The sequence below is a fragment of the Lingula anatina genome, chromosome 3 (genome assembly GCF_051362555.1).
Source record: "Lingula anatina isolate TDL-2025a chromosome 3, LinAna3.0, whole genome shotgun sequence".
NCBI lineage: Eukaryota > Metazoa > Brachiopoda > Lingulata > Lingulida > Lingulidae > Lingula > Lingula anatina.
In genome coordinates this window covers 28,079,564-28,103,788 of record NC_141769.1, presented here as the reverse complement: position 1 = coordinate 28,103,788, position 24,225 = coordinate 28,079,564, and the positions used below count along the sequence as shown (strand labels likewise).

The window sequence follows — 24,225 nt, the reverse complement described above, 5'->3', positions numbered from 1 at the left end:
TTGTAAGTAAGAGGGTTATTACCATTCAAAGATCATCATTATTGTGTATCATTAATGCACTGGCACGTAGAGACACTTTTTGGCTAACAAGATAGTTGACATTGCAGCCGGTGATCGATACAAGGTCGATCTTATCTGGATTTTTCTTGCAAAGAGAAAGTGAAATACTATTTGTGTCACTTTTCACTGTAACTGACCTACATGGGAGAGATAGAGAGTTGCGGGTAAACCTAAACGGGATATAGCACTCGAATGCATTTCTCGTGCAATTTATACTCTATAGGCTTGCCCCTCTAATTGTGAGACCTGCATTTTTAACACCCGTGTATTGATCCTACTACCTTGCATATTACGGTAGTTTTAGAAAGAAGTCTTTAGGAAATGCCTTCCAAACATGCATTTAAAGCATTTGAAAAAAATTAATTTACCTTTTTTTCAGATTGAGAAGAATAGATATTCAAGCGAGGCAGATTGATTCATAAATATGAAATTCCCTCGTGGTTCAATCAAATGCCAAGGCGGATATACCCAGCTAGGGGTGCCTTGTCTTTGTAATTTGATTGATTTTAAGTTAATTTTTTATTTATTGTACACGAATATCTTTTTAATTCACTTTATCTTATTTCCATGTCTTTGAGAGAACACAAAAGACGTTAGTCCAAGTACAAAAAGCAGAAATTCATAAGCAAAAGTTCAGCCAGTAAGAGATAAGATGCCTTGCATATTTGGAAACCATAAAACGCCCATCCCTAGTTTATACAAACACTCAAAGATAACTTTGGTGACTCACCACCTTGTGTCTGCTATCAAGGACTTCTAAAATAGTGTACAAAATTGAAGGGACCATTCCCACAGATATTGGGAGTCTCACTAAATTGCTGTTAACTTGACAGGCTTTAATGTCTGTCACACTTAGTAAAGCTGTTAGGGGGTTATTATCTTAACCCTAGCTGATTCGGTAGGCGTGAAAGACAATTAAGCCGGTTAAGTTAACAGCAATTTAGTGACACTCCCCAGGGAGATACATCGATCCAGATAGATCGATTTAGGCATGGGAGCCCAGTCTAAGTATGAGCACCCTGTAGCCAGAGCTCTGACTCGTTATCTCCAGAGATTATGAGTCAGAGCCACGTTAGCCCGGGGGAGAAAAAGGGGAGGTTTTGGGAAAGTACTAGATTAGCACCTTAAAAAACTTCCTCGTTGAAAGGGGAAAATATTTAATGCATAATACTTCAGCGTGTTTAAGTAACTAGGCACACAGTTGCAACACTATAATCAAACGAACATAAACTTGGCTGGATAGCATATGCATACATACAAAAAGACTATTTAAAGATTATCATACTATTGAAAAACAAATTTGAAATTAATTACTATTTTGCCCATTTATCCATTAGAATTTATCACGTGCATCCATCGATGGACAAAGCTCATTTTTCAAAGATTGTCAAGTCTCTTTTGGTTCAATGTCATCTAACGACAACTCGAGGAGGTCTGCCATTCTTTTACAGTTCTGTTCGCGCAGCGCATTGCACAGCTTGGGAATCGGGGTTTTCTCCACTGGACAAAGAAAGATTTTATTCAGTAAAATGGAGCACCCATTGACAGTGGATCTTGTACAAGCCTTTTCTATCTCGTCTTTGTCGTAGAATGTCAATATCCCATCAGCAAAAAGCTGTATATATACGTCCTTAGGGTCAACGCTGTTTATAATTTCAGGGGTGTGACGTTTCAACTTCTCGTAGCTTGCTTCTAGGATGCGGGCATTCTGTCGATTAAAATAAATAAAGTATTATTATAATATTAGTCTCTCTTAGACGTACACAAATAAAGGAAGACAATGAATGTAACGTCTTCATGCAGCAAAGTTTGAATTTTGCATGAAATATATACTATTTTCTTTTCATCACAAGGGCATATACCACATATCTTAAACCGTTCACAGAATGACGGCCCATAAATCTGTTATTAAATTTATAGTTTTTGAGATTCGAGTCAATCGCATTGGAGACAGAGACTTGCGAATTTCTCTTTGAAACTTAGAGCTCAAATACTACTTTATGGAGCACAATTCTGTGAACAGTTTAAATCGTCGTTTAAAAGGAAAATTGCTTTTTTATTTTCAATTTTTAAACTTAAGTACACTTTATGATTTTCAGTTCATTTACTTATACTAACAATCTCTTTGATTTTCTGTCATCGACGTGTTCATTTTATTTTCGGGTCAAGACTTTATTGGTCGGTATTCAACATTTTACCTCGCTAAGAATTAACCTCAGTTTCTTTCAGTATATTCTGTATGACCCAGACTTTCTACAACACAGCTATTGTTTATACATGCATTCACAACACACACAAACACCACCCCCCCCCACACACACACAAACAAAAACAAACCCACAAACACAAACATACATGCGTGTTCACGCACACGACGACAAGGTACTGCATCCTGCACATACTGAAAACAAATCCACATTGTGTATACTTACATAAATAATGTCCAAACTTTTCTGCATTTTAACATGTGCTTTTCGCTCGACCCTTCTAAACAATTTCAGCATTTCCAGAAACGATTCACCCACTGCAAAAAAGACCAAAGCACAAGGCTCCAAATCCACTCCTTTTCTTTCTGCGGTTCCATCCAGCCCAATGTCGGCGGCAATAATACGCCATATCTTTGGGGTTTTGACAGCTTCGTTAAGAGAAGTCCGCTCTTTCGGAGACAAAAAGCGCATTGGATGCAAGTCCGATTTTAGTGTGCCTGTGCCGATCTCAAACTGTACAGACGACGAGCTTCTTGGGGTATTGAATTTGACGATCTGTAAATATGCCAAAAGATGTATGTATGACAGCAAGCCTTTAAAATTTTGATAATTCAGTCGTATTTTAATAATGATTTATTTATTTATTTGCTATAATCGCAACTAAAGGGTTGAAGTTTTACAATATATCATATATTAAATCATAAGGTATTTAAAGGTAACTAAAAATTATAAGTTACAATGTAAAAGACCAAAGCTAAAAACAAGACTTATAAGACAGTTTGGAGCAGTATTTTACATGAAATTTAAAATTTTCAATTTAAAATTTAATACCCTCCGTTTTCACTCTTGGTATTAAAAATTTGTTGCTGACCCTTAGATTTCTTGGATTCTTTTCTTTAAACAGATGGTGTAACTTACTAAAATTCTTGATTTTTGTAAAAAAAGTTCTTAAATGAAACATCTCTTCTCTCCCTCAGAGAGGTGAGATTACTAGCCTGTAGGGCATCCTTGTAAGTATAAAATGGGTAAATAATTCTAAGAGCTTTTAATAGAACTTAAAATAAATATTCTGCGTCTTTGAGGAAATTCATGTACATTGTAGGTACTGGTAGATTCATATTCCATACATGTTCCTCGATCGTTCATGAACGTGGTCCACAATAAAAAGAATAAATAATAGCCCAAAAATGCAGATCATTATACCTGTGACATGGACTTCCTAACGAGAATTTTGGCGCTTGATGATTTTGGATCTTGGTTCTCCTGACGGACGTCGATGTCACAGTGAAGGTCACGGACAGGGTCCTTTCCATGTGGCTTGAGAACGTAATTGCGATATGGCTGCAAGTTGTTTTGCAATTCGTCGAAGTAAATTATCTGAAAAAGCGAGATTAATACATATATGCAGCATGTACATTAAAGGGATCCAAGTTAAATTGTTGTGATACGCCTGCAAGTTGTTTTGCAATATATCGAGGTAAGTCATCTGAAAAATCAAGATGCAGTATTTTCATGTAATTAATTACAAAAAAATGTTTTTTGATTTGCCGAGCAGTCACCCGTCGATTCCGTAGCACAAAGACGAAAAGTACTGGGGGCAACTTAAATTAATGACTTGGATAAATGCATTAAACAAGACAGCAAAGCTACCGAATATAGGCCTACATATAACAACAGCACCAACAGACAAAAGGTAAAACGGTTTTCATTTTATTTGTATAACACTGAAATTGCAGGGAGACGGCGTTAACGACTACGGCTAGATCTGAGTCTGTTTATTAAAAGAGAAGAAATTTTACTATTTTTATGTAATAAGACAGATATATTCTCGACAATAAGGATTTGAGCGAGATGGTGGGAGGGAGTATATGTCCACCATGCTCCAGGTCAATTGACTGCAGAAAACTGTATACCTGAGGTGTGCCACCACCAGTTGCGCCCCCTGGCGAGATCACTCTCCACTTTTTTCCAAGGTCCAGCAATGCGACCTTGACATCTCGCTCCTCATCCTCGCGGCATACGCATGAGTGAAACACAAACCTGCCATCTGGTGCCAGGCGATGCATGTTCAACTCTGCCATCTGTTCATTCAGCTCCTGCCATACAGGGTAGTAATAGATTATGAATATTAATGAAATCGCTGTTCTAACTTTATATCTAACAGATTTATTAACCCAACTTTTTCTGTTATCGTTTCAATTAAACGTGGTTTTTCCTAGTTGGTGAGTATAAAGGTTCCATAATTTTAGGAGAGAATAACATTAACTCTGAAAGCTATAACAATAACAATTGCAAACAGAGCGTATACAAAAAATAACAATAAACCGAATATCTATATGTAGGCCTACCTTTAGAGCAGTAGGCATGTCATCTACGCAGTGGACGTTAAGAGAGAGCTTAGCAGTGTCGCAATCGTAGTCACCGAACGCAGCTGCAAGTACACGCTTTTGGCTGCAAGAGGTTGTGTGTTTTGTAAAATGATTCAAAGAGAGCAAGCATCTTGTCGGTGTGAAGTTAACACACGTTCGGGCATCGGCTTCTTCCCATTTGCATTGTTGGTTCAGATCTGTCTGCGATTGCCAGAGCTTTACAACTGCGTTATCAACATTTGGTACATTGTGCGGAAAACTGAGGAGCACGTGCTTTTTGAAATGCGTGCCGTGAGGCCCGCACACGATGATTGGGCTAGTTCTTGACTGGCCAGTAGGAAGGACTGGGCGATCTTCCTTCCTATTGCTGATGCCGATAAACAGTTCTTTACTTTTCTCAGTGATTGCCCCCTCTGGGACCACAATGGATACCCCGTGCTGTGGAAGCGAGGCATAGCCACCTTGAGGGGTGATCAGGAATTTTTTGAGGAGTAACAACTCGTCTTTAGTCGCTGAAATAGTAAACATGGGTTCGTGTTCAAAAACGTACTGGACAATATATAAGCAATCGTGTTTTATATTGAGAAATACCAACACTAAGTTAGGGCTCATTCCCAATGAAATTATCGTTCTACTCAGACCCCATTCCTAGAGATTAGATCGATCCAACTAGATCGACCTAACTCCCTTGGGGTTCACGCTAAATAGCTCTTAGCCGAGCGGGCACGAAAGTTAATTACCCCCTTACAGCTTAAAGTAGGCGGGACGGACATTTAGGCCGGATTATCTGACAGTAATCTAGTGAGACTCCCCACGTGGATAGATCGATCTAAAATCTATGGGAATGCCCCCTTAGATCCATATTAAATAGACTCACACACCTCCTCCTGGTGTTGAGTGTAATACAGAGCTGCTAGTGATTATAAGAGCACGTAAGAAACAACAGGAGGCGTGTTAATCTGATCGAATTCAGCAAAAGTTCAGGGGAGTTGGATCAATCAATGATGACCGATAATTCTATGACTGTGACTAATTTACATTGAAATAATGATTTTTATTAAGCTATAAAACAAAATGTTAAAATCTCTCCAATTTTGGGTTCTAAAAAAGACAGCTATATCTATAACATAGCAAAACATAAGGGACCTTTTTACTGTTTTCATTGAAAGTGTATAGTGTAAAGGACGAAAAGAAATTACCTCCATTCGCCTTGGCAGCACCACCACGCTTATGGTTATATGACTTCGATGTGCTCAGCAATTTCTCATGTAACGGTGGAGAGATCTTCTGATTTTCAGAAATTACCTCACCAGTTTGCGAATCCGACTGTAGTCTGCTCCGATTTTGTTTGCAACGTTGCACGTGTGTCGGTAAATCTTGGTGGGCAAACTCCCAACAGCAAAAAGGACAGCTTGCCATATTCCCTGGGTTTTGTTTAAAGTCCCACATATGTGGTTCTAGTTCAGTTTTCTGTGTCTCGTTGCAAAGACGCCCAAGCAGTGTTCCTGCTTGCACCGGGTCAGTCACCGTTTCAGACAAAACACTTCTGATGGTTCCAATTCCACTGTCTTCCCCGTGGTCCATATGCTTCTGTTTACATGCTCGTTGGTGAGTCGCAAGTCCTTTTTTCTTATATGTTCCACCGCAAAATTGACACTGCAGCGTGTTTGATTGTTCTTGTTTAGGGTTTGCTACAGGAGGAACTTTGCTTGATTGCAACTCGCTGCTTTCACGCTGCTCTTTTGAATCCTGTGGCTTTTGTTTACAAGACCGTTGATGAGTTGCCAGACCCCTTTTCTTGTATGTTCTGCCGCAATATTCACATTGTATTGTTTCTGATTGTTCTTGATCACATTTTTCTGTAGAGGAAACTTTGCCTGATGGCAACTCGCTGTCCTCACCAGGTTTTATGTCCTGCGGTTTTTGTTTGCAGGATCGTTGATGATTTGCCAGACCTCTCTTTTTGTACGTTCCTTTACAAAATTGACACTGCACTTGCTCTGAGTCAGCCATCTCTTTGGAGTGAATATCACGTGCCCGAACACAGTTCTTTGTGATTGCTAACCTGAATAAATAAAGAATGGTTTAATCAGTTTACAGAATTTTTTTTGTGTTACACTGTATTTTAATTTGAATTGAAATGGTTACTCTCTCCCAACAGTTCCAGGGACTATTTAAACATGTACAATGGACCGGTAATACACAAAGACACGGAAATAACACACACACACACACACACACACACACACATTTTACCGGTCCATTGTACATATTACACTGTGTGTGTGTGTGTGTGTGTGTGTGTGTGTGTGTACACGTCCCCGATGCTGGGTAACAACAGTGGGACAGGAACATCAAGATTTCAACATTTCCGCTTAGAATATGCATCGTATTTTGCTTCATATTCACCGAATGATCCCGAATTCACCTGTAGATCGGACCACACTACCCGTTTTCAAGGTGTGTGTCAGTACGCATTTCACAGTATCAAACCCCGGAACAAATTTTGAGATGAGATGCACTACTTTCCAAACCCGCTGAGAATTATCACTATCACACCGCGTTCGAAGCGCGTACTGACGCACAGCTTTAAAACGGGTGGTGTGGTCCGATAAACCGGTGAATTCAGGATTATTCGGTGCCGAGTCTGGTAGTTGGGAAGGCCTGAAAACTTAACTTCACATAGTTGAAAAAGCACGCTGCGACCCTAAATCGGAGGTTAAACAGCGATGACATGGAATCGTTTTGTGCGAATTACACACTAAAAATGGGTACCGGACATAGCTAATTTAATTAGTCTCATTTATATTCATATGACCGGGCTATATCGTCATCATTGGGAATCTCCACTCTTTACGCTAAGTCCCTGGTTCGAATCTGGTTGGGGAAACGAAACCACACGTATACGCTAGCTGTGGTTTTGCTGTCGTGCGAGTCAGAAGGAAACGAAACAGGATAATTGTCAAAACATCTGTAAAAAACACGCTGAGATGACATGATTTATATATTCATTGTTGTTTTATGAAAATCAGGGTGTATTTCGGGTATTTAAATCCCGAAATTGAATAGATCACGTGTAAGGGAGATAATACTTTGTACTGAAGTTGAAATCGAAGAAAGGATGGTACTGCACAACAACCCGTTTTCTTCACCCATCAAAACTTGCGACGAAGAGCAATTTTGTTTTTTCTCTAGTGTGTGCGCCGTAAATGATCCCTGGGATGACCAAGAAACATAACCATACTATTAAGAGAGCCTTCTTTTCCATATGGTACAGCTGCAAAAGAGACTGCATCCCAGATTTATTGTCATTTTCTGCTTAGAATCAAAACGTTTAAAATACACAGCAATGGAAATACAAAATTGTTTGTTATATTAAGATATATTAAGATGATATCTATCCCCTTTCAGATAAAAGCACCCCCGTTGTAATCCAACACATAAGAATATTTTGACAGATTTTCAAAGATGATAAACTACTGCTGTTCCCCACTATCGTGGACTTGCATATACATATATATATATATATATATATATATATATAGAGAGAGAGAGAGAGAGAGAGAGAGAGAGAGAGAGAGTAAGACTCGCAGTGCTTGTGCCCCGTGTTCTTTGAGGAAACCAATCAAAACCCTTTGACTGATTTCTTTATCCATTTGATTTATTAATTTGTTTTTTAATTGTGGACATTATTCTATTACGTCGCTGATTTGAATGGGTCACGGCAAGAATGGCAACAGAGGAAACTGGCAAAAATACATTTCTTTCAGACGGGACTGACGCAGACTGGGAGTTGATTTAATGACGCCATATTAAGAGCAGAGCGTACATACTTATCAAAGTGTATTTGATAATTTCTTTTTCGAATCTATCTTTGGACTCAAATTTATAATCAAAAGCTAGACTCTTAAATAAGGAGTCCATTAGAAAGCATCTTTATCTAAATCGAGTTTAAACTGCTTTTGTTGGAGTATATTTATCACGGTGGATTAGTCTTAAAACGACATTATTGTAGAATCGATGCATTAAAACAAGGTGCCCGCACTGTTGTTGATGTGTACCTGTACCTGTAGCTGTATCAATCAATCTTGTTCACCGATACAAGGTTGATGTTAACATAAATTTTTTACTAAGTGAAAGAGTAACAAGCAGCTGTGATACACGTTAGCACGGATCAGTCTTAATAAAAATTACTTTACTATTTAAAAACGTTTCTCTTTATACGTTTATTCTTCGTGTGCCCTGAAATGTGCAGGGTCTACAATCATGCACTTGTCCGCACGCAGAAATGGTTGTGTACGTCCCTCTCACCGTTCGCTCTTAAGTTATTTTGTCGGTTTTTTTTTATATGGGCGTGCGTGCCGAGAAACACTTGAAAGTGAAAGTGCCTCGTGCCTCTCTCTCTATCTCTCTTACATGCACGCAGATATTTTGTCGATTTTTTTTGTGTGTGTGGGCGTGCTCTCCTAGATGCACTTAAAAGTGAAAGTGTCTCTCTCTCCCTCTCTCCCTCCTCTCTCTCTCTCTCTGTCTCCTTCATGTAAGCAGTTATTTTTTCGTTTTTTGTGTGTGGGCGTGCTTGAAGAGATGCACTTAAAAGTGAAAGTGCCTCTCTCTCTCTCTCTCTCTCTCTCTCTCTCTCTCTCTCTCTCTCCTACGTGTAATACTGCTGCTGTTACCACGTTTGTGAGTATTTGTATGTGCCCGTTTGTGTGCGCGCGTGTGTGTGTGAGAGGTGTGAGGTGTGTGTGTGTGCGTGATAGAGAGAGACTATGTGCGTTCGTGTTGAAGTAAATGTACTCTACCAGAAAGTTCAAATCAATGTCCAAACCGTATTTACCTACCTCTGTTATTACTCTGTGATCACTGTACGTGTCCTGTCTGTATCCTGCAATATACAATACCAACGTTCACTCCTGCCAATTCCTTCTTTCATATCACAGGCTCCAGTGGTTAAATGTACAAAGCTTATAGCGCACGTTCTATAAATAGCCTACCTCAACATTGAGCATGTAATTGGAAGACGTAAATTTTCTGCCTACGCCTTTTCCCTTACAAGGTAGTTTGATAAAGAAATTCCTATCATTGCTTTCTTTTCGCTTCAGCCTAGTTCTGTTTGTCGAACTGATCCATCTTTTCAGAGAAGAGCACAATCAAATCCTAAATTAAACATAAATAAAAAAATCCTGCGGGTCCTTTATGTTCTCTTGTGACCTAGCTGCATTTTCATTTCTGGGTTAGCTTAATTGGGTTTCCTGCTGGCTCTACCAGAACTGGCGTTCTTTAATTTTATACTTGCTCTAAATGTCTTATAAATCCTTGTATTTTCGTAATTTGGAGGTAATATTCCAACACCAACATTTTTTACTGTTTCATTAATGTATACAGACTCAATGGGTCACTTTTGGGCCATCAGGATTATTGATATTTCTGTTGGTGATCAATACAAGGTCGATCTTATCAGGAATAATTTGCAAAGAGAAAGAAAAATACTGCATTGTATTTGTGTCACTTTGCACTTACTGACCTACTTATGAGAGAGAGAGAGAGAGAGAGAGAGAGAGAGAGAGAGAAAGCTTTGAGACAGTAAGTCGCGTTTAAACTCTGACGAGAAATAGTTCTCGAATTCATCTCTTGTGCTATTTATACTCTGTAGGCTTGTGTGCTCCACATTTTTAAAGACCCATGTACTGATCCTACTACCATGCCTATTATGGTAGTTTTCTTAAGTGGCCTTTGGGAAATACCTCCCCTCGATTTAGTTTTCTAGGTAGCGACGCAGATATTTGCCACTCTGCCGAGAAACTTCGGAGAAAAGCACAATCGAGTACGCATTATAAGCATGTGAAAAATAACTTTGCGATCTTCAGATTAACAAGAATTGGTATCCAACAGAGGCAGATTGTTCAATAAATGAGAAATTTCCGCGTGACCGATCCCTCTTTCACCCATTAGACCGCAGTTAATCAACAAATGTCAAGGCCGGTATGCACAGCGGTGCCTGGTTTTCTTTTGTAATTTGATACCTGGTAAAGTCACGTTATGTGCTTCCGGAACGCTATAGGTGCCAATTTCCTCCTTTTCTAAGAAGGGGCCTATTAAGAGTTTGAAAATCACGTCTGTTTCATTTTGTTCATTATACTGCTTTAATATTTCCGTTATATATTTGCGTGTGTGTGTGTGTGTGGGGGGGGGGGGGGGGGGGGGGAGGGGGGGGTAAAAGAAAGAGTATTTCAGGAACTACGACAGGGGCACATGTCTGCTTTGAATATCCCATTGAAATAGACTACTGTTCACTTAAAGTTGAATGAAATTGATGTTTTGATCTGTTAATTGAGAAAAAAGGGACTCCGAAAATGTTAAAGAGGAAATGGTTTAAGTGTTGAAAAGGTTAAGCTTGTACAGTTTACGTACAAAGTTTATAATTAAATATAATATATAATTTATATAATTTAATGTGAATTAAAAAAGAGAGAAATACACGTATCTTTACTTATTATTAAAGACACATTTCTAATTGTTCGTGGATACAACCATTCTATAACGACGAGTGTCTTGCCTCTTAATGACAATTTGTACAGAGTATAAATTGGGTCACTGCTTTTAGGGTTGTAGAGCCGCATTTTGCAACTGCAACACAACGAATTTTGCAAACATAATTTTTTGTAAGTCCCAGATATGGTTTGAAGTACGAAACATGTACAATTGAAGCGAGGGGGGGAGGGGGGGCTAGTAATGCTATATAAAAGAGCAAGAATTTAGATGTGTTATTAACAAACAGAGCAGTAGTGGTATTAATAGGAAAATCCGATTATTTAATAACACTTCGTGTTCTTACATGCTTTCTCTTACATGCATTCTCATGTGAAACGTGAACTGAAAATTATATACACCATCACCATAAATATTTATACCACGCAGTTTTTATATTACAGAGCCCCATCATTTTGCCGTTTGCTTCTCTCATGCAAGCATTATAGACGGTTTAAACAAAGTCTCCACAGAAAATGCAAAAAATGTTCAGAAGGTAACGGCAGAGCGTCCCAGGCTTGGTAGCGTCCCCATACGCTTTCGATAATTTGTTATATAGATGCACAGAAAAGGACTCTTCGTTTACTCTGCCTTTATCAAGGAAACATTCTCGTGTAACATTAGGCCACTCAATAGGATAAAACGATTGCCGATACATACGTCTGACTATGCATGGCTTGCCTTTCGATACATCCTCAAAACTGTTGACGTCACACACCCACGTGCTATGTTTTCTCGCCACGCGGGTGAGAAGATGCGGTCCATTTGCCGCCCAATCGTTCTGCTTATAGTTAAGGAGGTATTCTTTAATACACTCACGGAGAAATGGATTGTGCTTATCAAATTTTACAACAGCGCCATTTAACACGGAATTTTTTCTGTCTTCCCATGCAGTAACATTATTCAAAACTTTTAAACTCTTTACTAAAATGATGTCAGTGTCCATGTAAATGCCACCGTACAGATATAACAGTAACAACCTTATCAAGTCAGTTTCGTGGCTATACCAGTATGGTCCTTTTGAAATAACAGGCATTCTTTTCAAAAACGCTTTCGAGCGACCCGCAAAGGTGTCTGGTTCCAGATTTTCAATGTGCCTTAGTAAGTTTTCAAGAGTATAGTTTTCGACCTCTACTTGAAAACCTGCTTCATTGAACTCAGAAAACGCCTTTTGTGTCAAAGCATTGCTTAGAATGCGCACTTTCGCATTTGGATGGTGGTAAAATATACTCTCGAGTGAACGGCGGTTCCGCTTTGTCTGATTCTTCGTTGTGTACACTTGAAAGAATACCGATTCAGTTGTTTTATTTTTGTTTAACTGCCTGAATGTTTTAAAGGGTGCGATCCCAAATGTTATCGCCGTTTCTCGTAAAGCGCGAGATTTGCGTATCTCATACCACAAGGTGGCGCGAAAGCGCATGTAGATTTCACGATTTGGATTCATTTCCGGTTCGTCCCAATTAAAGTTGTCCAGGCCTCTGTAGGTTTTCATCCTTAGGTCGACAGTAACTGTGTGAAAAAGTTCTGTTAAGCCCTCAGTTCGACGCCCTCCACCTCCAGGTAGGACGTCAGTTTCTACAAAAACTACTGGAATTCCCATGGCAACGCAAGGAAGGGCACAATGGATGCGCGAGGTTATAACTAATTTTGCACGTGAATATCTTTCCATCAAACTTTTTGCGGCTTCGTAGCGTGTTAATCTATCAAATTTCTTCGAACTGGGCAAGTTGTGGGTGACGTTTATCGCTGATTTTCGTATTTGATATGGAACAATTAATTCTAAAGCGCTTTTGTTCACATCAACGACAAATATATCCTCTGTTTTAATGGTGGGATTGGGATTGTGCATTAAAAGTGTCAAACAGCCCGATTTATATACTGAAAAATTTTGGGATTTTAAGAACTTAAAAGTGACGTCATCACGAGCACCCACAGGGCCATGATTTCGAAGGTAATTTCTGCCCGGCTCAGTAAGTAATTTCTTCCAGAAACTTGATCCAAAATACATCGATAAAATCAGAGGGTTTAGATTAACTTTTGGTGGCCACATCATGTTGCCGGCGTTATACCATCCATTAAGAAATATTGTGATTCCTTTTTTGAGATTATTGGTTTCGTTGGAAACAATTGACCCTTTTCTAAACGGATCTTTTGTATCGCTTGTTTTAGGTATGCCATTACCTGCTGTATTTTGGGTCATGTACAAAGACCAATTTGTTGCATTTCCATGCCTTTCTCTTCTAGTGTTTTCTTCCCAAAAATTGTCAGTAGTCTTTTTCTGTGCAGGCGGTTTTGCTACATTTGTGACGTTCCAGGTATCCCTGTCCACAAATAGGTCCACAAAGGGAAGAAACTGTAGCCCTGCTAGCGTTTGAATCTCGTCGCCAACGTTGATGTCTCTCGCCACCTTCACTCGATGGTCAAAACTTAGGATCCCAAAGAGTTCTTCTTGCAAAAATGTTATTACAGAATCTGTACCGCCCTTTTCAGTCTGTCTCTTATCTACCTGGCTTAGAACTTTTGATTTCAGTAAGACTGAAGCAGTGTCCCAATTTTGGATTTGACTTCTACTGAGACTGCTGTAGGCCGACTGAATCTCGACCATGGCATTTTTAACGAACAACGAATGTTGTTCGAATCTGGATACGAAAAAGATACCTTCAGTGGACACCCATTGTCCCTTGAAATATTCAGCTGGTAAATATGACGGCACTATTCTTCTTATATCTATGTAAAGTCCACCAAATCTCCACAGGGCAAGTAAAACACTTATTTCATGTACGACTACCATAAATTTACGACCCATGAGCAATTTCAAAATGGCGGATTTAGAGACAAAATCGTCCAGTGGTGTGCCCTGGGCTAACTCAGATAACAGTAAACGAAGTACTGTTACGTGTTTCCACGACTTGGCGTCTATTTGATCTATACATCCACTGCTTCCACATAAAAATACAACGCGTTTCCCTGGATTTAACTGGAGGAAGGTCGCTATTTTATCCATAAACATTTGTGGAATTGCGGCATAATGCGACCAGACCATGACAAAATCTGAGGTCGCATTTTGATGTAGGCCCAAGTGTTGTGGAACTGCAGTTAACGAATCCTCTTTGTAGGATGTCGATGTAGAAGATTTCGAGCTGCCAGTATTGGCTGGTCTCACAGTCGACATTGCCTTTGTAAACTGGGAAAGAGGACCCTTTTTATTCTTCCGGTAGATGATTTCTGCAGACGTAACGGGCCTGTTCATAGCCACCGAATTGCCACTTGTGTTAACTTTCGCCACTGCTGACGATAGGGCTTAGTTGGAAATAAAGATATAATAATATACTAGTAACACGAAAATACATAAAATTGAGCCTTTCAATACATGAACAATATTGAAAATGTTCTTTATATATATAAAAAGTATTTTCAAATATGCCAAATAGTACATACTGACAATGGAATGTTGCAGGCGATCCTACCAGATTAAATTCTGACTAAGAGCTAAAAAAACAAGTTTTACATGTTACAACTATCTCAATGGTCTTGGCTCCACTGAATGTATCTAATAGGCTATAAATAATTATAAGCTGTATGTTCTTTCGTCTTCTATGCCTTTAATGGCGAATAAAGCTTACATGTGCTTTCAAAACCGTTCATGAATTTGAAGATGTAAATCAACGCCCCAGTCATTAACAGCATTAAAGGTACAAGGGCTTTCCGCTTGCAACAAAAACATCTGCGAAGACTCTCCACCGTAGACTTCATCTGACGGTATGCCATGAAGACAAACGAAGTGAAAAATCCGAGAGAAAAGATCCTCATAATAAATGACGTATCTTGAGCACGGAGCTAGTAGTATGATGTGATTTATTAATAATGACCGCAAATAAGAAAAACTGTATCATGGAGACGTAGCAGAAGACTGCACTTTACTTGTGGTATAATGCATGCATTAATTATGTTTGGAGAGCAGCAAAGAGAACAAAACAAATTAATAATATAAAACATTATTGAACAGAAAATCAAACTGAAATATACGTCAGAGGAGGATCTCGGATTATTTGAAATGGTGGGGGTGGGGTGGGGGGTGTCCAGATTGGCAAGCCTCGGATGCGAAGCCGACCATCTCCCCCTTGGCGTGTGGTTGGGGCCTGCTCAAGGGCCCCGGGGATTTTGGTGTTTTGGAGTAAAAACGGCGCCCTTTGGTACGGTTTAGAACTATGATTCAGCTAGTAAAAATTCTCTCATTTCAAGAGGGGAATATTGGTGTGATATATTTTCCAGAAACCAAAGGGGGGGGGGGGGGAGGTTGGGTTAGGACCCCCCCTGACCCCCCTTCTAAATCCGCCACTGCATGTGTAACTGGTACAAGTGAAAACCTAGACGTTAACCTAGCAGTCTCCATCACTATTCCCATCGCTTCTCATGACCTGTGGAGAGAAAAACGGTCATTATTAATAAATCACATCAAATTTCAAAACATGTAGGGCCTACAAGAGCCGATGGGTGAGCAGAGACCATAGTAATCATGCAGTTGTCTCAGCTTTCGGTCTTACGTATGCAATGCAGGTGTTGGGATCAAATATTAAAGAAGACAAGAACAGAATAAATAAAATAATTAATTAAAATAATGTAAAGAAAAAATACAAAAAGTCGATTCAAATAAAACAAAACAAATTGAAAAACCGCTGCTGGTGAAACCGCTGTCGCCGAAGGAAGGGGCCCCGTATCTCGAAAGCATTGCTTATTGCGAATAGCGATAGATCACATAGATGATAGAGGCTACAAGGTATTCTATGGCGCGAGTTATGGAATCGAGCCGCTTGCGCACGGTCGCAATGCGCGATGCTTTCGAGATACGGGCCCGAGTCGACTGCGGCAGGGTGACCGCTGTGTCGGTAAGTCGGTGAGAGACCGCTGGTCAACGTCTAAGGCTGCCGGGTAGACCGCTGAGACGAGGGCTGTCAGGAGCCGCTCATGCTGCCGTTGAGAGTGCAGGCCGAACAGTAGAATATGGCAAGCTATATATACATGTACATACATGTACAATATTGAGCTGTACAATTGAGCTGGCAAAATGCGTTTGATTGTAAAATGCGGCTCTACAGGGTGTTTTCAGGGTGTTTCCGGTCAAAGAGGAAGAATGATTTAGCATCGCCCTGAAAAGGCAGTTGTTATTGTGGTGCTCTTAATTATATAACAGTCATAGTTACGATAATTTGTTTACATTTTAGTATAATTATACAATATTGTGTTAATTTAATACTTGCACAATACCATACATATATATTAATGAGTATTGACTTTTTGTATGAAGTACTATATCGAATCACATAATGAAGAGAGAGAGAGAGAGAGAGAGAGAGAGAGAGAGAGAGAGAGAGTCTCGCAGTGCTTGTGCCCCATGTTCTTTATGTCTCCTCCATCCCAGTGTACCACAAACTTTCATACTCCCATTCACAACAAGAAAGAAGACAACAAAGGAAATCAATTGTACGAGATTTGGCCACACAATGTCGCTTTTATTATATAACCCCAGTATCCTTTTGTTCGATTTTTTAAAAGCGCCTTAGGGGGCTTTTTTAAACAAACGAGCTGATACCTTTTATTCAAGTTTTCGGTCAGTTTACACGTATATGATGAACTGATACACAATTATTTTGCGTGTAATGTATCTTAAGTATGAATTAATTTTTTTTCTTTTAAAACGAGGCCAAAAGAACAACTGCGGGACCAGTGAGACTTAACCTCTCAGCACTGATCACACTTGTTTTTCCTACTGAGCACAGCATCCACTGCCACTATAGCCATATCAATATTATGAATTATCAGAGATGTGAGACCAGCCACGTTGGTGTTTGATAACTTTATGTCCACTACCATACCCGTACATTGTAGCCTACGTGCTACCACCAATGCATGCACTCTTATCAAACACATGACTTATTACGTTGGGAAACCCCCGATCTATTTTTAGCCTTCGTCATTGAAGGTATTTGACTAAGAAGGCCTTATAATGGGCACATGGGCTACATACGTATTTGCAACTATCATCATGTCGGATGAACTGCCTTAGAAGAACCACTTACCAAATACTGGACGGTAGATAAGATAGGACAAGTCACATGCTAATGGGTGATAATTTAAGACAAAGGGGCAATAAGTGAGTAGGAGACCTATATTTATAGCGGTCAGACTCTGATTAATGAACCTACATGCATGTATAGGTCTATGATGTGATACAATGTACGTACATTAATATGGTTTTAGCATCTTCAAAATACTGAGTCACCGTCACTAGTTTTATGCAGCTGGTTAAAAGCATATATTCATGCTAGTCATGGTAGTCTAACAACACTAAATACGTTTTCTTGGTTTATTTTCAGTCTGTTAGAGACTAATATATGTAGGTAAACAGGAAAGCTATATGTGCTGCAAGCCGTATGTTAACGGTATGGCCTATCCTATCCCCCCCCCCTCCCCCCCCCCCCCCCCCCCCATCCACGCAAATATACTTTTCATTAAAATAAAGCAATTGTCGCCTACCCACGAATCATTTCCCGGTGTAACGAAAATAAGGCTCCGTGAAACAGAAAGTCATTTTCATTATTCGTGAAGGTGAAATTTTGGGACATTTCAATGAGTACACACTTACACTTATCTTTATATTGACTTACAGACTTCAGGTCACATGTCTGTGCGCCATTCATTACGGACTAAGAGGCCATTCAGAATAGATGATCCGGGTACTAACTGATCCGCCGACTAAATATGACCGATCCCACTTCGAAAGCGATACCGCCAATTCCATGATAGTCTCTCCGCCTCCACACGGTGTTTTTTCATGCACTGCACTTGCTATTATTTAAGGGAAAGTTGGATCTGGTATCTTCGAATGAAAAAATATCCGTAATTCAGTTTTTAACGCTATATAGCAATAAGTATTTTTTTAGCAGTGAGCGGGCGGATCAAGATCTAAAAATTGGCAAAAAAATGTTGTACGTTTTATCGTCGTGACCATGCAACGGTTCTTCTCTTAGGGCAGTTAAGCGTACATTCTATAGCAAGTACCCCAAGATAGAGAGTCCGTTTCCCACTCATTTGTACAGATAAACCTCGCCCCCTTGACTTTGACCCACATAGGTCAGGCTAACCCTAACCATTATATCTAAATGGAAGGCGGACTTTCTGTGACACGGACCCTCAGTTTCGTTACACCGGTATTCCTTGAATCCCACGGCAGTAAAATCTAGCTAAACTTTCCTGCCTCGTACTGGATTTGTATCATGCATTCACACGTATCTCATTTTTTTCAGTTAATAGCTAGTACTACAAGTTACCCTAGCTCTGTTACCATGGCAACTGGCGGGGGTCCTCCCAGCGATGGCGGCAGCTCACTCTCCCTGTTCCCTGAGAGGCTAGAGTTTGTCAATATGGACGCCCGTTACAAATGTGTGAAGTGCAATAACATGCTACGAAGACCTCTTCAGACCTCGTGTGGTCACAGGATGTGCGACATATGTGTGGACGAACTGTTTGCTGAACACGGAGACACTGCAGACTGCCCGGGACGGGAAGAAGATTGTGATCAGTTAAGGAAAAATGACCCAAAATCAGTAAGTTTGACATCTCGGTACATTGAGTCTTGATCCAAGCTTTATATTATATTATATTATATTATATTATATTATATTATATTATATTATATTATATTATATTATATTATATTATATTATATTGTTTCTTTGCTGACCGATTACACTTTAGATTGACTGAAATGGGACATGAAATCCACGTCATGTGATACATACAAGTATATTTCCTGGCTGTGTGTTTTTTTCAAGTCGCTGCACACTCTCAGCAGCTGGCTCCGGTCAACATTTATTTAGGTCGTTTCCTCTTTTGGTCTGTGCTGGTATAGATTTTCTTTTTGTCCAAATATGATTAGACCCTTCATTTGCTTGTATATAAATGAAGTTTGTGGTCAGTATATCTGTTCTTTTGTGCATTGCTTCACTTACAAAGTCATTTAATAATAATAATAATAAATAAATTTATTTTAAGTCTAAAATCCATTTAAAATGTTCAGTAGACTTTACATAAAATATCAAAAATAATACTACATAAAATATCATAAATAAAATCTAGGTAAAATAGCCATTATTCCATACAATTAAATGCAATTAATAGAAGATTTATAAAACCAATTAAGAGTTAATCAAAATATTTCCTAAAAAGGTATGTTTTGAGTTCTTTTTTAAAATGTTTGGTAGACTGAATTGCTCGGATTTCCAGCGGTAATAAATTCCATTCCTTTGGACCTGCAGCTTTAAAAGATATATCACCGTAGGTTTTTAATCGCATTTGCTTCCGTCATTATACATATATCTTTTTACTGAATATGTTTTTTATTCTAAACCTTATAAACTGTTCATACCCATATTTTTGCATTTATTTATTTATTTATTTATTTATTTATTTATTCGTTTTCTCATATTTTGTAATTAGAATTTTTGATTTATCATTTAGATATTTAAAGATGCCTGCGTGCGAAGGGAGATGGGCCAGTTAAAGGTTTTCTGTCCTAATAAAAATACAGGATGTGCCGGCGTTTATAAGTGGAAAGATATTAAAGTAAGTAGACTGTTATTTGGTTGGGATAAATGTCTCTTATTATTTTGTCTACAGTTTAGAACTACTACAAGGACATTATGTCTAGAGGCTGATTCAAAAGCCATGACGTGTTATGGAGGCCATAGCTGTTTTGTGTGACATTAGTCCAATATATAAGTGCTCATTTTTGCTGAAAGAGAAGTTATATGTAAATTGAAAAGGCTTATGGGGGTGTGGCTTCCTCCTTGATCCACACACACACACACACACACACACACACACACACACCCTTTCCATATGAATGGTGATATTCTGGCTTTACAGGCACAACACTATACCTCTCTTATCAAATATTTCACCTTGATTATGTCTTTTTAACCCTTTTAAACGTCTTTAGAAACATGTCGAAAGCTGTGAATACAGACCACTACTTTGTCCCCTGGGGTGCGGTCACGTGATTGCACAGAAAGAACTAGAGCATCACGAGAAGGAACAATGTCCCAAACGGCCAGTCACGTGCCCTAGCTGTGGAACAAATGTGTTATCAGGCGATTTACAGGTGGGATGCTAGCACTAAGATTGTGTTACGGTCGATACCGGTAAATGAGAAACATTTTATAAGATTTTACATGCTGTAGAATGCCTCTGGTTGTAAAGCAATAGAGAAATCTAAAATGTATTTTAGACAAATGTTGACTATAGTTGTGCGAAACAATACGTCTCGATCAGTATTGCAACTGCAAAATTAGTTAACAAAGTTTTTATTTCATATTAAATATAGGAACATGTAGAGGAGCTTTGCCAAGAAGCTTTACTTAGTTGCCCTCACTGTGGATCCGGGAACATGAAAAGACCTCAGGTATGTTCGTTCTGAATCATGTACTGTATATTTGTATATTGTATATTTGTATATTGTATAGTACAGGTATTTCTGTATATTTGTACCGGAGGTAATTCAATACCAACTAGAAAAGCGTTCAGAGAGCGCAGATCTCATTATCTCTTTGGCGGAAGTGATACGCCGTAAAAAGTGTAAACTTGCTGAATTAGTATGGGTTACGTTTGAGTTAGTAATATCAGGTGCGCATTGTCATCATGCTGTATCGATGCTGTAGCCTAATACTCTATGGAATATACATATAAGTAGTATCCAGGCCAACGTTAGGTCAACTAGGCTTCATTCTAAGATTGAAGTTTAATTCAGGATATGATACTCGAATGTTTCAGTTGGAAGAGCACTACAAAACGTGCAGTAAGATGCCAAGGAGATGCCCCTTGTACCGACAAGGGTGTGAATTCACGGTAATGCAGTCTTGACACAATTACTGTTTTCAATGGCGTGCTTCATTTCTTTTTTTACATTCTTTTACTTTTCTCTTTCTTGAAACCAATCATTATAAACATTCATTGCAAGCTTGGTTGAATCAAAAATAGGTAACGAGCCATCCTGAAACGGCTCCTCTGTTTACTTGAGGAGTTCTATGGTTGCTGAAATGCAAAATGTAACTGAAACTGTATGCAATATCATCTGTATTTGCCTTTTTCAGGGAACCAAAGTTACAATCAGAAAGCATGAACATTCTGCAATCAAAGAGCATATTACAATCCTTTCGAGGGCGCTTAACACACTTGATTTCAGTGTTGAACATTTCGATAAGAAGTATCAGAAAGCGAATATAGAAATACAGAAGACAGCCGAAAAACTGAATAAACTTTCATTGGATAATACTGTCGGAAACTTGGAAGACAAAATAAAGAAATCTGAGGTGAGATAAGATTATTTTAAAAGCTTTATTTGGGATGCTTTTGGTTATAGATAATGTGCATTTTCTCAATAAGATTAGGTGGGGTACTTTTTCAGTTAGCGTTTGTGATTGAAACATTTTTGCGACATAACGTTGAAATAAAGTTTTTAAAGTAAAGGAATTATAGGACTATGTTCTTGGTATTTTTGGGCGGTATTGAAAACGTATTGCGAGTATCTACATGTGGTCTATCAATACGAGGTCTATCAATATATTTAAACACGGTCTATCAATATATTTAAAGACGTTTTTATGAAAACTTTTTCTCTACTTCGGATAAGCCAATCATTGAACGGATCCCTACATTTCTTGCATTTTGTACAATATTTAGACATAAATAATTGCACTTATATAATTGCATCATTTAAAATCAATATTACGTTTAAGAAATTTTTGGCTGGACAGAGCGCAAGAGTGATGAAACTGGAAGAAACACTTCAGGAGGCCGCCGTAGAAGGCGATGTTGTACGACAGACTATAGAGATTGCCGATATCATGGAGAAGCAGGGAAATCACGAAAGAAGGATTCAAAGATTGGAAAATTCTAATGGTATGTATCATAGAACGTCAAAAGTGCAATTTTGAAATGCATTACATCTCCCATTACAAGCACGACACATCCCGCAAGAAAATGCAGTAGTATCGAAGTAGCAAAGAAGCATTAACGCAGTAGTGGTGTGGAGCATATTTGCAGTAGAAATGCAGTATGGTCTACTGCAATTCTACTTCAAAAATTACATAGGGTTGTACAGAGGAGGAGCATTAATGCAGTAGATTAGCAGCATGATAGAAGCATGTTTCAAATATGCTAATTAGCTCCCACATCGAAGCAGATTTGAAGCATGTTTGCAGTATGATTGCAGTAGTCTACTGCGCTGGAGTATCTACTTCGTTTTCGTGCGGGATTGGCACAATTCCTTTTAAATTCAGTTGTTTTTGTTCTAGAAACTACAGTGCATATTTGACAGCATTTTTACGAAACCAATGAGATATTAATAGAGTAATTATAAATTAAGGAATCTGTTACTTGCACTTCCCTTAACATTGCAGGACAAATGCAAAAACTCCTTGCTTCCCACGACCTGCAATTAAGACAGCATGAGGACAGAATGTCAGATATAGCTCTTCGTTTCTGCACTCATGAGTCAACGTCATACGATGGAACCCTTATTTGGATAATCAAAGACTACATCCGCCTGAAACGAGATGCTTGTACTTCAAAGACTTTATCTTTGTACAGCCAGCCATTTTATAGTAGCAGCCGCGGCTATAAAATGTGCGCCAGAGTGTTCTTAAATGGGGACGGCGTCGGTAAAGGAACTCATCTTTCCTTATTTTTTGTCATCATGAGAGGCGACTATGACGTTTTACTGCATTGGCCATTTCAGCAAAAAGTTACTCTTGCCTTATTAGCGCAAGATGGGAGTGGGCGCCATCTATCGGAATCATTTTGCCCGGAAACAGGCAACAGTAGCTTCAAGTTTCCCACTTCTGATATGAATGTAGCCAGCGGATGCCCCAAGTTTGCCCCACAAAGTTCAGTAGAGTCAGAGACATATCTAAAAGATGACACTATTTTTATCAAGGTCGTTGTTGACACCTATGGATTGCAAGAACCATAGGAAATCTGAAAAAGTTTGTAAAATAAAAATGTAAACTAACCGTTATAAATGGAAGATACAGTCTTGTGGTTGCATGGTGTACGATAAATAATGCTGTTTGTGACAAACCACGCGTCCAGTATCAAATTTTAAATTGGCCAGACACGGGAATACAGGTGTGTGTCATCAACAACATTGTTGTTGTAGCATACAGATATTTTGAAGGTATTTTGCAGTAATACCAATAATTCTAAAGAAATATCACATGTACCTGTAGGTACGTTATTCACATAAAACGCAGTAACAATTTCTAATTTATGTAATATGCATACTACACTGTATATACTATTCTATGATATACAGGGGTACAAACCTAACTTTCAACATAATACTGTGCCTACTAGCTCTATATACCTATTTTGAAGAAACACCCTTATTTGCATTTTTAACGATTTTGATTTATATTAAATATTTAACCTACAAAGAGCCTGTTTATTTGTAAACAAAATGTTATATCCTTCGTAGTTTTAACTTTGGGCGAATAAAACATTTTATTTGTCAAAGTGCACGATTACAGACCACATGGGCGGGTTTAGGGGGTGTCGGGGGGGGGGGGGTCCTGACCTCCCCCTCGATTTCTGAAAAAAAATCACACCAATGGTCCCCTTATGAAAACAGAAATTTGACTAGCTGAAGCATAGTTTCAAACCGTACCAAATGCAAAGTTCGCCCTCTAAAATACCAAAAAAATTCTCGACCGTTCAGCAGGCCCTGAACCTCACGCCAAAGGGTGGGTGGGTGGGTGGGGTGGGGGGCTTCGCATCCGTGGACCCCCCCTCCCCCTTCAAATAATCCTGGATCCGCCCCTGGGCCATGTTGTTGCATGACTGAATTGATATTGTCAGTTTTTATCTTTTGAACTACTGCCGGTTCCAGGATTTTTTGCTAGGGGGACAAGGTTGAAAAAATAAAACATCTAGACGAAGGCAATATTGTACTCCTAGCAAACACAGGACGTTATTACAATGGCGCGTAATGGGCCATCATGGTA

The 24,225-nt window shown here is 39.0% G+C and overlaps 2 protein-coding genes across 2 annotated transcripts; one reads left to right on the top strand and one right to left on the bottom strand.

Moving 5' to 3' along the window:
* Positions 1–310: 310 nt before the first annotated feature.
* On the bottom strand, positions 311–9,995 carry LOC106152139 (uncharacterized). The gene is made up of 7 exons (XM_087007505.1): positions 9,481–9,995; positions 5,836–6,701; positions 4,616–5,148; positions 4,181–4,363; positions 3,471–3,644; positions 2,493–2,822; positions 311–1,768 (listed from the first exon to the last, which is right to left on the bottom strand). The coding sequence occupies exons 2-7, from the start codon at positions 6,647–6,649 to the stop codon at positions 1,448–1,450; spliced, it is 2,355 nt and encodes a 784-aa protein (XP_086863631.1). The 5' UTR covers positions 6,650–6,701; positions 9,481–9,995; the 3' UTR covers positions 311–1,447.
* A 7,157-nt stretch (positions 9,996–17,152) lies between these two features.
* On the top strand, positions 17,153–23,719 carry LOC106152129 (TNF receptor-associated factor 3). The gene is made up of 9 exons (XM_013525622.2): positions 17,153–17,318; positions 18,472–18,771; positions 19,685–19,789; positions 20,166–20,327; positions 20,550–20,627; positions 20,996–21,070; positions 21,316–21,534; positions 21,961–22,123; positions 22,624–23,719. Exons 2-9 carry the CDS (start codon positions 18,511–18,513, stop codon positions 23,193–23,195), a joined length of 1,635 nt encoding a protein of 544 aa, XP_013381076.2. The 5' UTR covers positions 17,153–17,318; positions 18,472–18,510; the 3' UTR covers positions 23,196–23,719.
* Positions 23,720–24,225: the final 506 nt, after the last annotated feature.